Below are 14345 nucleotides of genomic sequence, written 5' to 3' on the forward strand. Positions count from 1 at the left end.
AGGTTATGTAATGATATCCAAGTCATTTTTTGGTGCATATTTGTCTAATTTATTTTTTTCCCCCCCATAGGTTTGCATTCCAGTACAATCCATCGCTCCAGCCCAGAGCTTTAGTGGTTTTTGGCTGCATTAGCAAGCGAGTGACCCATGGTCAGATCAAGCAGATTATCCGCATCCTCAGCAAGGCAATTCCCCTGCTTAGCATTGACCGGGTTTGTACCTGCCTTTTCACCCCAGACACAATCAGTCTTTTTTAAATCTACCAAATATAGGGAGTTTCTCTTAATGCATCTTGTCAGCATAAATGCCAATGAAAAATATAGAAAATGAAATACATAACACACAATATCAGCACATCAATGCCCATGATTCATGGTTTAGCACTTATTTTTGTGTGTTATTTTGATTATTCCACAGTTGCTTTATTTATTATATATATATATATATATATATATATATATATATATATATATATATATATATATATATATATATATATAATTTATTATGACAAAAGACGTACATTGCGCAAGAATTTGCATTCCACAGTCACGAATGAATGTGGAACAACACAGTTATAATTTTTTCTTCTAATTTCATAAATAATCTTTGCCCACAATGTTGTATAAAACCTGTCAACACAAGAATGCAAAGAAAATAAAGAGAAAATGCACACATGAGCATGTCAGCCCAGTAGAGTTGATATCTGATATCTGATGTCAAATGCCTCAAGAAGATAATTGTGTGTCATCAAGCTGAAGCAAAACGATGCTTTGATGCAGTCCATCAGACATCCGTAATTCAGCAGTTCACACAGATTCAAAGTCTGATTCCTGCCAAAAAATTAATCTTAAAAAGTGAACAAAAGCCTACCCCTTGCTGAGGCAGAAAAACATTTTTCTAGCTTATCATGGCATTTAATTAATGAGCAGACTGAAACAACGCATTCATCAGCAGTGTTTTGGACAGAGTTCTGTAAGCTCTGTTAATGAAAACAGAAAAAGGCATACTGATATAACTGGTGTAATTAGCTTTAACATCTTTTATTTTAACATATAATCATGTTTAATCCGGTGTTCCGCAGGGTTCAGTTCTGGGACCCCTGTTATTCTCCTTACACTTGTTGCCTTTGGGACAGATTATAGAAAGTTTTAATATTACTTATCATTTATTTGCTGATGATATTCAGCTTTACGTTTCATTTAAACCCACTGAGGCTTATAGATTATTCAGGCTTCTAGACTGTTTAAACGATATCAGGGATTGGACCACGAATAATTTCTTACAGCTAAATGCTAATAAGACAGAGGTTTTGATTGTTACTCCAGAAAAGGTTGTCCCATGATCAAACAAAGTCTTGGGACTCTTTCCTCTGCCTCCCACTTGAGTTTGCGTAATTTAGGGGTTATGTTTGATCAGTCCTTGTCGTTCAACACCCATGTTGGGCAGCTTACCAGGTCTTGCTTTTTTCATTAAGAAATGTTAGTAAACTGAGATTGGTAGTCCCAAATGTGGAGTTAGAAATGCTCATACATACCTTTATTTCATCTGGTATAGACTGTTGTAATGCTCTTTGTTTCTTCGCTTAGTATGCTTGGTCCTGGTCGTCAAATAGAAGGTCCCACATAACCCCCTTACTAAAATCTCTTCATTGGCTTCCTGTGGCATTTAGGATCCAGTTTAAAATTCTTACTCTCAGTTACAGAGCACTGCATGGGCAAGCTCCTGCTTATGTGGCTGATTTACTTCACCCACATTTATCAGCTCGCTCTCTCAGGGCTAATAATCTAAGATTATTATCTGTGCCATGTACTCTCTTAAAGACTTAAAGGCATTTGAGGTTATAGCTCCTATATTATGGAATGCTCTGCCCGCTCTTTTAAGGTCTGTCGATTCTGTTGATTCTTTTAAAAAACAGCTGAAGACTTATTTTTTTAAACAGGCATTTGGGTAATTGGTCTGTATTAGATTTCTATCCTATGTGTATTTGTTTGATGTTTGTCTTTTGTTTAAAGTTATGTTTTTGTTGTTAGAAAACACTTTGTGACATATGTCTGTGAAAAGTGCTGTATAAATAAATTTTACTTACTTACTTACTTTAAGATCTAATGAACCTTAGTAATGTGTTTAAGAAGGGCTCCTCCCAGGCTGGCCAGTTATTGCTGTCTAGAGAACAGTAGTAACTGGTAATAAGCGTAGTAATGAGCGCAGTGCATCTGCCCTGTTTGGGTAATTCAGACTCTCCATGCTTGACTGGCCACTGTGTTGTTTATCTGTGGTTAATGGACAGGGCCTGGAGAGCTGTTTAAAGGGACCGGAGAATTACAACAGCCAGGTGTTGATCGAGGCTACAGTCATTGCTCTCACCAAACTGCAACCCCTGCTGGCCAAGGTAAGAAACCTCAGTTGATTTACTGCCTTATGAGGTCGGTCATTATGCCAGCTCAGTGAAAAAGCCATTTCTTTTCGTTGTGTAATATTTATGTATTTATTTCAGTTTTAATGAAGCTTAATCCTGCTTTATGTGCTATATTTTAACTTGTATGCTTATACTTTTTAACATTAATTGTTTTTATTAAAGTCTTCAATACTGAAAAACTCATTTTCGAAGCGTTTTGTTATCACAGACACGCATACTTGTGTTTCTTCTCTTTAAATGATGAACGCAAAACATATTTGTGTGCTTATAGCGCTCCCTAGCAGTCACTAAGAGTTAATAAAAAATTATTGTGAACTGAGAGTCAGATTTGACAATTCACCATTGACAACTGACGATCTTATCTCCCATAAAAGCTAATTTAACTAAGACACTTTCATTCTGTTTCATTACTATTACAATATTCCACACGTTGGCTGATATTTTTGACTATGGGTTATTCAGAAAGTCAGTTGCAGTGCTTCTTCACAAAATGTTCATATTTTATTCCATGTTTTAAATAGTGTTCATATTAACATCATGGTGTCCTGAAATGGTGTCCTCTTGGTTAAGCAAAGAAACAAACTGACCCAAGTGGTCAAGCAGGCCAGTAAGATCATTAGAGACAAAGAACTGTCACTCCAGAACTTATACGTCCAGTCCATAACCAAAAAGGCAACCCAGGTCTACAAGGACCCTAATCATACCCCTCATTCATCGTTCCAGTTGCTGCCATCGGGCAGGTGATTTAAGGTCCCACTAGCAAGAATGAATAAGTACAGAAAAATCATTTGTGCCCTCTACTGTGACTTTTCTGAATTAGGACATAATAAATAACCCCCATGTGCATTGTGGCTGTAAGTTGTTTATATATTTTTGTGCCAGATTACCAGATTGACAGTTTTCCTTTTCATGCTAGTTTAATGGGCAATAAAGTTTTATTAATGAATTATTAATGTTCATGAATGATGAAAAGCAGAAACAGTAGATGGTGTGTAGCAGAATTTGTACTGTAGTTATGAGCCTTTCATCAGCTGTTAAATTCCACAGGACTCACCAATGCACAAAGCTCTGTTCTGGGTGGCTATAGCTGTGCTGCAGTTGGATGAGGTGAACCTGTACTCTGCTGGCACGGCCCTCTTAGAGCAGAATCTACACACGCTGGACAGCATGCATGTCTTCAATGACAAGGTACTTGACACATTCATATATGGTTTATTTTTAAAGGGCAAACAGTTTGTGTTCCCACACAGCCTGGCATCCTTAATATTGCGCTGCATTGTTATATTTTTTTATTTATCATGGCGGACGGTGTAAAGGTTTTTTCTCTGCTCTTGCTGCAGAGTCCTGAAGAGGTGTTTATGGAGATTCGTAAGCCTTTGGAGTGGCACTGCAAGCAGATGGACCACTTTGTTGGTCTCAACTTCAACTCCAACTTCAACTTTGCTCTTGTGGGGCATCTGCTTAAAGGTGAAATGGATAACTCTTCAGAAATGTTCCACTGTTATAACTGATTTCTGAGACTTGTTCCCCTCGAATATACTTTGGTGGAAAAATAAAATGTGTAGTTTTCCTACTCCTACTGTAGTTAATCAGCCAAGGCATGCACAAAGCTTGCTTGTTTAGTTTTGCACTGGAGCCACAAGAGTAATATGGCTCGCAATGTTCGTTTAACTGAAGATATTTGATAAATCTGAGAATATACAGGGTAACACAAAGCTATAAGGTGGTCACCCTTCATTTGTTCTACTTTCGAGTCAAAACAGCCATTTTTAAGGAGATTAGGTAAAGTTGAAAGGAAAGAAGTGGAAAAAAAATAATGGTTGATTAAGATACAGAGAAATGAGACCACCTGCAAGACCACTGAGACTGTCCCCATTAGATAAATAGCACCCAAAGCTTTCATCTTTGAGAGAGAGGCGAAAATCAAGCTCCACTCTTGCTTCAGATCTGAAAACATCCACAGCTGTCCTTCCACTGTGAGAAGACAATTCAGCACTACAGGTGTGAAAAGATCTGTAGCTGTTAAAAACAAATAAGCTGCTGTTGCCACTCCAGAGCACAGACCTCAACATCAATGTGTTTAGAGTTACTGAGAGCATGAAATACAAAAAGTACAACCACCTTCTAAGACTGAACGCACGTATACACGTGCACACACACACACACACACACACACACATCGCTGTTGTCAGAAGAAAACCTCGTATCTCCATTTTTGGCATTTTCTAGTTTTTGACATAATATGAACGTATATGTTGCCCTTTGCACTGTGTGTAAATTTCATGATGAATGGACTTAAATAAATAGAAAGAATTCTGGTTCCATTGACTTACATTGAAAGTTACGATTACATGTAAAGTTACGCTTTTGGAGATACAAGGTTTTCTACTGACAACAGCAATATATAGCTGCTTTTGGAACTAAACTGTGTCTGCCCATTTTGGTCATTTTTCAGTTTTTGGTATAAAAATGTCTGCTGTCCTTTACATTGTGTGTACATTTCATGATGAATGGACCAAAAGGACTTGGAAAAACATCTTGTTCCACTGACTTACATTAAAAGTAAAAAAAAAAAAAAAGACTGAAAGCAGGTCTCCTGAAAAGAATGCAAGCTCCTCTAAAGGCGTAAATCCTGAACAACCTGACATTATATTTATTAGTTTGGGCTTCTCTGTGAGTTCCTGCTTTTTACCTGCCGCTGAAAAATAAACAACTTGTACTCTGGCTGTTTTGAATGGAAATGAAATGAATGAAAGGTGGTCTCTGACTTTTTTCATAGTACTCTATGCTGTCAGTGTAAACGAGTTTGTCTATGCTGTGCTCAGGCTACAGACACCCCTCCCCGACCATCGTTGCAAGGACGGTACGCATCCTGCACACACTTCTCGGCCTGGTGGGCAAGCACCTCAACTGTGACAAATTTGAGGTGAACACACAGAGCGTAGCCTATTTAGCTGGTGAGTAGAGGCCAAGCTGCTGGCCTGTTTATAAACAGTTCAAAGGTTGGAAACATGCAGTTACACTGTGTCTCTCTTTCTGGCCCTTGTGTTCATGTTTATTTGTTTGTGGTTTGGGGTCTTCACAGCCTTGCTCACTGTGTCAGAGGAAGTTCGCAGCCGCTGCAGCCTCAAGCATAGGAAGTCCCTCCTCCTCTCTGATGTCAGTATAGAGAATGTTCCCATGGACACGTACTCTGTGCACAACAATGACCCCAGCTGCAGGTGCGACCTTGCAAAAGCTTTTGATTGCATCAGTATTAAATATACTTTTAGCCATATTAATATCAAACTCTGTTTGTACTCACACTTTAGTTTAATGATCCACTGTTACTTATTTATAGATAGTTTAAAATTTGATGTTGACAAACTATTACTTTCTACGCCTTTAGATCAGGGTGAGGCTTAGGTTTTGGGTTGCGGTTAATGTTATGGTGAGTGAGTGGTGAGCTTATGGTTAGGGAAAGGTTAATTTAATAGATATTCCGTTGAATGTTAAATGGTGCAGATCATGGGAAAAAAAAAACTAATTTCCATTGTTAAAGTTTCAAAATGTACCTTTTACTTTGAGGCCATCTACAAAAACTAAGCTGCAAAAAGGACTTTTTCACTGCAAAAAATGGTATCTTGACAAGTAAAACTATAGTCAATAAATCGAATTTCTGCTGTAGATATTTTTCTTAGCTTAATTTAAGATTATTTTCCCTATATCTAGAAATTTCTGCTTATTTTAAGTCATTTTATTAAGTAGAATTATTGGCAGATAATTTAGCTGGTTTCAAGCACACGTCTTAAAACAAGCTAAGTTATTTTGCCAGTATAGTGAGAGAATTTTACTTAATAAAATAAACTAAAATAAATGAATGTCTAGAAATGCCCATGACTGCCCCCGTCTTGTAGGACATGAGACCTAGAGGAAAACATGGAACATCAGAATAAATGGTCACCTTTTTTTTCCTCCATCTCACAGAACTTGTACTTTTCATTGCAGGACTTTGCGAGAGAACCAGCCGTGGGCATCTCCTAACGTTTCAGAGCGATATCTTGTTGCCCACTACCCCATCGTGGGGCAGATCAGTCCCCGGACACGAAAGTCTATGAGCCTGGACATGGGCCAGCCATCGCAGGCAAACACCAAAAAGCTCCTCGGTAAGACTGATACTTCGTCTTATCTGGCACTAGCATTCACTGCGGTGTCATCTCTGTCCAGCATTTTGAGACTGAGAGCAGAATCTCCTTTGTAAAGTCTATAAATACATTAACTTGGCAAAAATGTGTTATGCACCAAGGCAAAGATGGTGCATAAGATGCTTCTTTGAGTAATTTTATTCTTCTCAACTGGTACAAATGGAGAACAGCTGGCAGTTTGTTCAAGATAAACACAGCTCACCAAAACATGCAGCAAAATGTCTTCTGTTGCGAAGATAATGATTCACCAATTTGTTTTTCATGTGTGGCAGTTTGGAGTCCTAAAACATTGTTTTCCCATGTGTCTGTTTCAGGCACAAGGAAGAGCTTTGACCACTTGATATCAGACACTAAAGCACCAAAGAGACCAGAGATGGAGTCTGGCATCACTACACCTCCCAAAATGAGGAGAGTGGCTGAGAACGATTATGAAATCGGTAAGACGTTTGACTGCATTTGAGTCTTTGGTGGTGGTGGTGGTTTGAGTTGCCCTTGTAAGTGTGATAAGATGGCTGTATTCTTTTGTGGTAAATAAAGACATAATTCTATGCGCATGTGCTTATTTGCACAAAATTGGTTCCCCACTCAAGATTTACCTGTAATTTTAACCGTTTAACCATCTTGTTAATGTGAAGTCAGAGCTCATCTGCTGCTGCAGTTTGTTTTGGTCATTTTCTAGTCTTTCATCAGTGGTCACAAGACGCTGATGTCTGGATATTTTTGGTTGGAGGACTATTCTCAGTCCAGCAGTGACACTGAGGTGCTTAAAAACTCCAGCAACACTGCTGTGTCTGATCTGACAGCACACAGTAACACGTCACCACCACATCAGTGTCACTGCAATGCTGACAATGATCCACTACCCAAATAATACCTGCTCTGTGGTGGTCCTGACCATTGATGAAGTTGGAATAACAAATTATGCAAAGACACAGATGGACTACAGCCTGTGCACCTGTATGGTGTGTGAAGCTGATAAAAGGGGCATGTGAAAATGCCCAAAATGAGTGTAGATACAAGGTAGGTGCACATAATGAATTGCTTAGTAAGTGTATATATGTGATTATCTGCACTTAGTGTTCTTTGATAGTTGTCCAGTCAAGTCCAGCAGATACTTATATTCTGTTCTGTTGATTGATTGATTGCTTTCAGGGCTGGTTGAAACAGTACCGGCTTTACAAGCTTTGAATACGTTGTATACTAGTTCTCTAATACTTGTTCAAAATCAACCAAAGAATCAATAATATTTACGTTTCATTATTAACTATAATATGTGCGTTACTGCAGTTCTAGTATATCCAGTAGGTGGCAACAGTGTAATAATAGTCAGGCTGAAGCCCAGCTGCATGTACGGCATATGTTGCTATGATGAAATGTGCAGCCGTAGCCCTCTTGCCCTGATGTTTATAGAAGATAAGGGTATTTTAGATTTAGTTTCAGCTTGTTTCAGTCATTTATTTTTATTTGTTATGTTGAGGCAATTTATTTGGCTAGTTTTTAGTTTTTTGATCAAGGAAAGCATCAGAGAGCAACACACAGGCAAAGTTGAGCTCAGTCATAGGTGAGCTATGAGAGTGAAGTAGAGGTTTGAAGAGTTTTTGGAGCTACAGGCTTGTCTGAAGGTGAGAAGGACCACCTTAGAAATGGCTCTGCTCATCTGGAGCTTGTGGACTTGCTACCAAGATTGGAGGACACAGGATGCAAGGTGGCAGGACCACTGAAAATCTCATTGGCTGTCCTGAATGGAGTTTCTCCTAATGCTTGTTTTGCAGAGACCCAAAGAATCTCACAGCACCACCACCTGAGGAAGGTTTCCGTCTCTGAGTCCAACGTGCTGCTGGACGAAGAAGTCCTAACTGACCCAAAGATCCAGGCTCTTCTTCTGACCGTATTGGTGAGGGCCGTGTCTGTTGTTATTCTCTCTCACTTTCTCCAGCTGTCTCTGTCAGTCTCTTTTTCTGTCGCTCTTACGCGTTCATCCTTCTCTCAGTTCCTCTTTCTTTATTCCTTGGTGTATTTGTCCCTCTAATGTATGTGTTTCCTGTTGTTTTTCTTGTAACTGTCTCTGTTCCTCTTGTCAGAATACTTTATATTGATTCTGCTTGCATTTCTGTTGAGTTACATGTTATAGAAGACCAGGCACCGTCTTTTAGATGCAGATGTCTGAAAGCCTTTTATTCCTTTGTGTTGTAGGCCACCCAGGTGAAAAACACGACTGATGAGTTTGACCAGAGAATCCTCTACGAGTTCTTAGCTGAGGCCAGCGTTGTCTTTCCAAAAGTCTTTCCTGTCGTGTAAGTCAAGCCACCACTTCCTCCGCCTCAACACATGCACTGAAATATAAGCACAAAAATATACACAGAGATGTAAATGTCTGATCTCACAGCTGCTTGGTTTAGTTGTGAATCTTTAAGAAATTATTTAGTGCATTATGAAAGCTCAGGTTTTTCCATAATTCTATTTGGTTTATATATATATAAAAAAAAACAATACAAATTTCATTCTGTTTCTTGGCTTCTCCTTATTTGATCTGCATGTGACGAGGCTGCCTTTATCTTTTCTTTTTCTCCAGCCATAATCTGCTGGACTCTAAGATCAACACGCTGCTGTCGATGTGTCAGGATCCAGACCTCCTGAACCCTGTGCACGGCATTGTTCAGAGTGTGGTCTACCACGAGGAGTCACCGCCGCAGTACCAGCCCTCCTACTTACAGAGTACATACACCTGTTCTCATCATATTTAAGCTGTTTTTGCACCTAGTTACTTTGCTGAAGACCAAGCCAGAGTTTGATTTCAAGGTTTTGTTTTTTTTTTAAATTCAGATGATTCCTTCACAAATAGTCACTGGGACATTGGCCCAAAATGTTAAAATTGTGCTCTTAACTTTAACTTGTAGTTAACTTTAAGCTCCTATAAGTTCTATGTTATAAATATATTTTCCTACTGATTTTGTTAATCAGAAATAGATCAAATAGATACGGTTGTACCGGCTCCACCTTTGTCATAGTAAGTGCAAGAAGTATAAACTTTACTTGATCTCTGATTCATTATAATAGACTGATCGGTTTAACTTAACCAGTCAATGAAATTCTGTGCCAGTTTGAATTTACCCAGCTGAAAGGGAAGTCGTTGGTTCTTTTTAATACTTGGCTGAAATCTTTTTTTCTTTCTTTTTGCTTTTGAAAATAAAGTGTGAAAAAACATTAATGAGAGTCAGATCTTTCAATAGAATGAAACTGACAAAAATATAAACATTATGAAGGCATGTCCTCGAGGTCATCCAGGGCAAATAATTCAGTAATTTTAGATAAACTTTTTTTTTTTTTTTACTTTTCATCATTTCTAAAACTGAGGCTACAGATAGCATTAGCAGCCTAGCAGGAACTTTCTTTTCTGCCCCCGCTGTTTTGCTGTATTCTGCGTATTGAACAGTACGTCATGATTTCAAATGGTTTGAAAAGTGTAATGGAGAAGTTCTTAAATATTGCATCCTCTTTTGATACACGGCAGTAACTGCAAACCTCTCGTCACCAGTAGAAACCATAAAATGGTTTCACGCAGCTGAAATGTCCCTTTTTTTAATCTGTTGCCACTGTTTTAACCTGTGCCAAGCATCGCTGTGAGTGAAAGCAACAGCGTTTTCACTGTTTCTAATTTCATGTGTGTGTTGTTCACTCCAGTAACTACATAACTTAGAAACAGTGATGGCAAAAGTGTGAGACCACCAGTGCAAATGCTTGTTTTACATTCTTGTCTAATTTAATACCAACGGTTTAATTACAAGTTATATTACCAGCATGATAATTTAAGTAAAAAGTGAACACGTTTCAGTGAAAGAAAGGCCTGATCATGGTAAGTTTTACAGATTTTGTTTAAATTTGAACAGTGACCGTAAAATATTGCAAAACAATTTTAATGTGTTTTACTTCTAACTTTTTTTTTTTTTTTAAATTTAAATATCAAAACTTTATTTCCAGGTTTAAAAGAAAATTAACTCATTGTACTCTCAGACTTTTGGACCCCACTAGGTTTGTTTCATAGTAATCATATACTATAGTCTGAATAATTCCTTGTAGCTCCTGAATAAGAAGTCTATGATTTAGATTAAAGAGTTAATACACTAATACATGAATGAGTGAGAGTGAGGGATTGAGAAAGTCATTTATTATTAGGAAGCTTGGTTAAAGAGTGGGGCTTTGGGTGAGTAAGGCAGACATTGTGTGAATGAGTCCTCACTCACTTGCTTTCATGCATATTGAGACATTCTACTTCCTCACCATCCCCCTTTCCACTTTCTCTCTCACCCGCAGGTTTCGGCTTTAATGGACTCTGGAGATTTGCTGGTCCTTTTTCAAAGGTGAGCCTTAATTTCACTTGCTTATTCACTTGTTTATTTATTTGCCATTTTTGCAGATGTATTTGTCAGCAGTTTGTACCAAAGCGCAGCTCTTCTCTGTTGCCGCAGCAAACCCAGATTCCAGACTACGCCGAGCTGATCGTGAAGTTTCTGGACGCTCTGATTGACACCTATCTGCCCGGTATTGATGAGGAGGGCAGCGAGGAGGCCCTGCGGACGCCCACCTCCCCCTACCCCCCTCCCACCCAGAGCCAGCTCAGCATCACCGCCAACCTCAACCTCTCCAACTCTATGACCTCACTGGCGACCTCTCAGCACTCCCCAGGTTAGTGCAAACTAGACATGTGCACGCATAGTTATCCCCCACCACTCTACACACATTAAATATTTATATGGCTAGAGAGAGTTCTTTATTTCTTACTTCTTCTTTCTGAATAGTGAAGCATAGGAACAACCCATTTTTGTTTGGAGATGCTTCTCCCTCTCTATCTCTCTCCCCCACTCAGTCATTCTCTCCATCTGGCTCACGCTCAGTCTGTTTCTCTCACCCTCTCTTGCTTTCTCAATCCCCTATCTCTCTCACTCTCTCTCTCGTTCTTTTTCTCCCTTTCTTGCATGCTGCCTTTCTCTTACTGTCTCTACACAAACAGTATAAATGGCTGTAATGACTAAGTTCTCCTCAGAGAGTGTTGAATCTGTCATTATCAACTGACTCCATTTCCTTCTCTGTGGAAATGTTTCTCTTTTCCTGTCCAGCTGTTCTGATTTCTTCTGCTAGCAGCCAATTAAACTACATGTCCTGTCTGGCATTTCTGAATATTACATTAGTACTGTATATCAGTATTATACTGGTATTAGTGTCTTATAACTGGCATTATAAACTTTATTTTACTACATTTCTAACCCTACAGTAATAAATACACTATATTGCGAAAAGTATTCGTTCGTCTGCCTTCACACGCATATGAACTTGAGTGACAGCCCATTCTTAATCCATAGGGTTTAATATGATGTTGGCCCACCCTTTGCAGCTATAACAGCTTCAAGTCTTCCGGAAAGGCTTTCCACAAGGGTTAGGAGTGTGTTTATGGGAATTTGTGACCATTCTTCCTGAAGCGTGTTTGTGAGGTCAGACACTGATGTAGGACGAGAAGGTCTGGCTCACAGTCTCCGCTCTAATTCATCCTAAAGGTGTTCTATGGGGTTGAGGTCAGGACTCTGTGCAGGACAGTCAAGTTTTTCCACACCAAACTCGCTCATCCATGTCTTTATGGACCTTTCTTTGTGCACTGGTGCGCAGTCACGTAGGAACAGGAAGGGGCCGTCCCCAAACTGTTCCCACAAAGTTGGGAGCATGAAATTCTCCAGAATCTCTTGTTCTGTTCCTTTCACTGGAACTAAGGGGCCGAGCCCAACTCCTGAAAAACACCACCACACCATAATACCCCCTCCACCAAACTTTACACTTGGCACAGTTCAGTCAGACAAGTAATGTTCTCCTGGCAACCACCAAACCCAGACTTGTCTATCGGATTGCCAGACGGAGAAGCGTGATTCGTCACTCCAGACAACTAGTCCAGTGGCGGCGCTTTACACCAGTGCATTTGACGCTTTGCATTGCGCTTGGTGATATAAGGCTTAGATGCAGCTGCTTGGCCATGAGAACCCATTCCATGAAGCTCTCTATGCTGTTCTTGAGCTGATCTGAAGGCCACATGAAGTTTGGAGGTCAGAAGCAATTGACTCTGCAGAAAGTTGGTGACCTCTGCGCACTATGCCCCTCAGCATCTGCTGACCCTGCTGTCATTTTACGTGGTCTACCACTGAGTTGCTGTTGTTCCCAATCACTTCCACTTTGTTATAATACCACTGACAGTTGATTGTGGAATATTTAGTAGTGAGGATATTTCACGACTGGACGTGTTGCACAGGTGGCGTCCGATCATGTTACCACGCTGGAATTCACTGAGCTCCTGAGAGCGACCCATTCTTTCACTAATATCTGTAGAAGCAGTCTGCAGGACTAGGGGCTCGGCTTTATACACCTGTGGCCGTGGAAGTGATTTGAACACCTGAATTCAATGATTTGGATGGGTGTGTGAATACTTTTGGCAATATAGTGTATTTCCTCATAATGATAATCCAGGTAGACGTAGTCACATTTTGCTACAAGTTCATGTCAACATCTGCAGAAATGTACTTGAAAATTATATATCTAATATATAATTAGATATATAATTAATTAATATATAATATCTAATATATATCTCTATATAATTATATATCAATTCCCATATTCCTTGCTACTGAATATCAGTGGCCCGTATGATTGCCCTATTAGGCCATATTTTTAATGGTCAACATTGATGACATTTGCTCATTTTGTTTTTCACCCAAGTCATTAGTGTCTTACATCCTCATTGTCTGTTCTTTTCATGTTCATTCATTTTCTTCCTTTCCTCCATTTGCTGCGATCACACCATTCCTGTTGTGCTGTGGGTGCTGTAGTTTATAGACGATCCCCAACTTTGCCCCAGTTGAGGTCTTCGGAAGTGGTGCCTCAGAATATACCGGGTACAAATAAAAACTATAGAGCTGCAGCGGGCAACTAAGGCCTCGGCCTGTGATTTACACATAGTGGTAATGTTTTTTTATTTTTTTATTTATTTGCTTTTGTCTGTTTTGTCTTGATATTTAGGCTCACTTTTCCTGACAGGGGCTAAGGCTAGTCCTGGACTAGACAGCATTTTGAATAGAGATTCTCATTTGAATGCAAAGTGCAGTCTAGGACTAGGCTAAAACCCTGGTCTGTGAAACCAGTTCGTAATTATCCTCAAGTTAAAGATAATTTACTCTTGAGGTTATTAGAGCCTGTTCACACCTTACATGTGTGTTACTTCCGGATCATATCTGGATCAACTTTGGCTGCATTACATTCACACTTTCCACTAAAATGCATCCCCATTGTGGCCAGATAAGACCAGATTTTACATTCTTGCATAAAAAGCACATACATTGTTTCCATTTTATTTTCGTTTTACTTTTTCCCCCATTCTGATTCCAGCCGACAAGCTTTGCTTTGACACTTCCGTTGGCCCAGAGCATAAGAAGATACTAGCTTTTGGGAGCTCCAGCCTCGTTTCATTGATTATCCTCAGCGCTCAACAGATGCATTTCCGCTTATGTAATTGTACACGGGTAATAAAACGCTTATCCTGTACACTTGTGTTAAATGTGGACAAGATCCGTCTTTGACCACCTCTGAATGTGATTTCAGTGATGTGATAAAACATCTGGTCACGATGTGCCTGTTTTCAGTGTTCAGATCTCGTTTGGATTTCACTTGATCGCATGAAAAGCCAGGTGTGAACATCCCCAGGGTGC

The 14345-nt window shown here is 39.5% G+C and overlaps 1 protein-coding gene across 1 annotated transcript in view; it reads left to right on the forward strand.

Moving 5' to 3' along the window:
• The window catches only part of nf1b (neurofibromin 1b), a 119946-nt gene that overhangs the window by 98962 nt on the left and 6639 nt on the right, over window positions 1-14345 (forward strand). The window contains 13 exon segments of the mRNA XM_017711895.2: window positions 71-212; window positions 2291-2392; window positions 3467-3607; window positions 3760-3886; window positions 5245-5376; window positions 5505-5640; window positions 6407-6564; window positions 6918-7040; window positions 8376-8497; window positions 8797-8897; window positions 9176-9318; window positions 10915-10961; window positions 11070-11286. Of these exon segments, the coding sequence (XP_017567384.1) occupies window positions 71-212; window positions 2291-2392; window positions 3467-3607; window positions 3760-3886; window positions 5245-5376; window positions 5505-5640; window positions 6407-6564; window positions 6918-7040; window positions 8376-8497; window positions 8797-8897; window positions 9176-9318; window positions 10915-10961; window positions 11070-11286 (1691 nt within the window).

The sequence above is a fragment of the Pygocentrus nattereri genome, chromosome 18 (genome assembly GCF_015220715.1).
Source record: "Pygocentrus nattereri isolate fPygNat1 chromosome 18, fPygNat1.pri, whole genome shotgun sequence".
Lineage (NCBI taxonomy): Eukaryota > Metazoa > Chordata > Actinopteri > Characiformes > Serrasalmidae > Pygocentrus > Pygocentrus nattereri.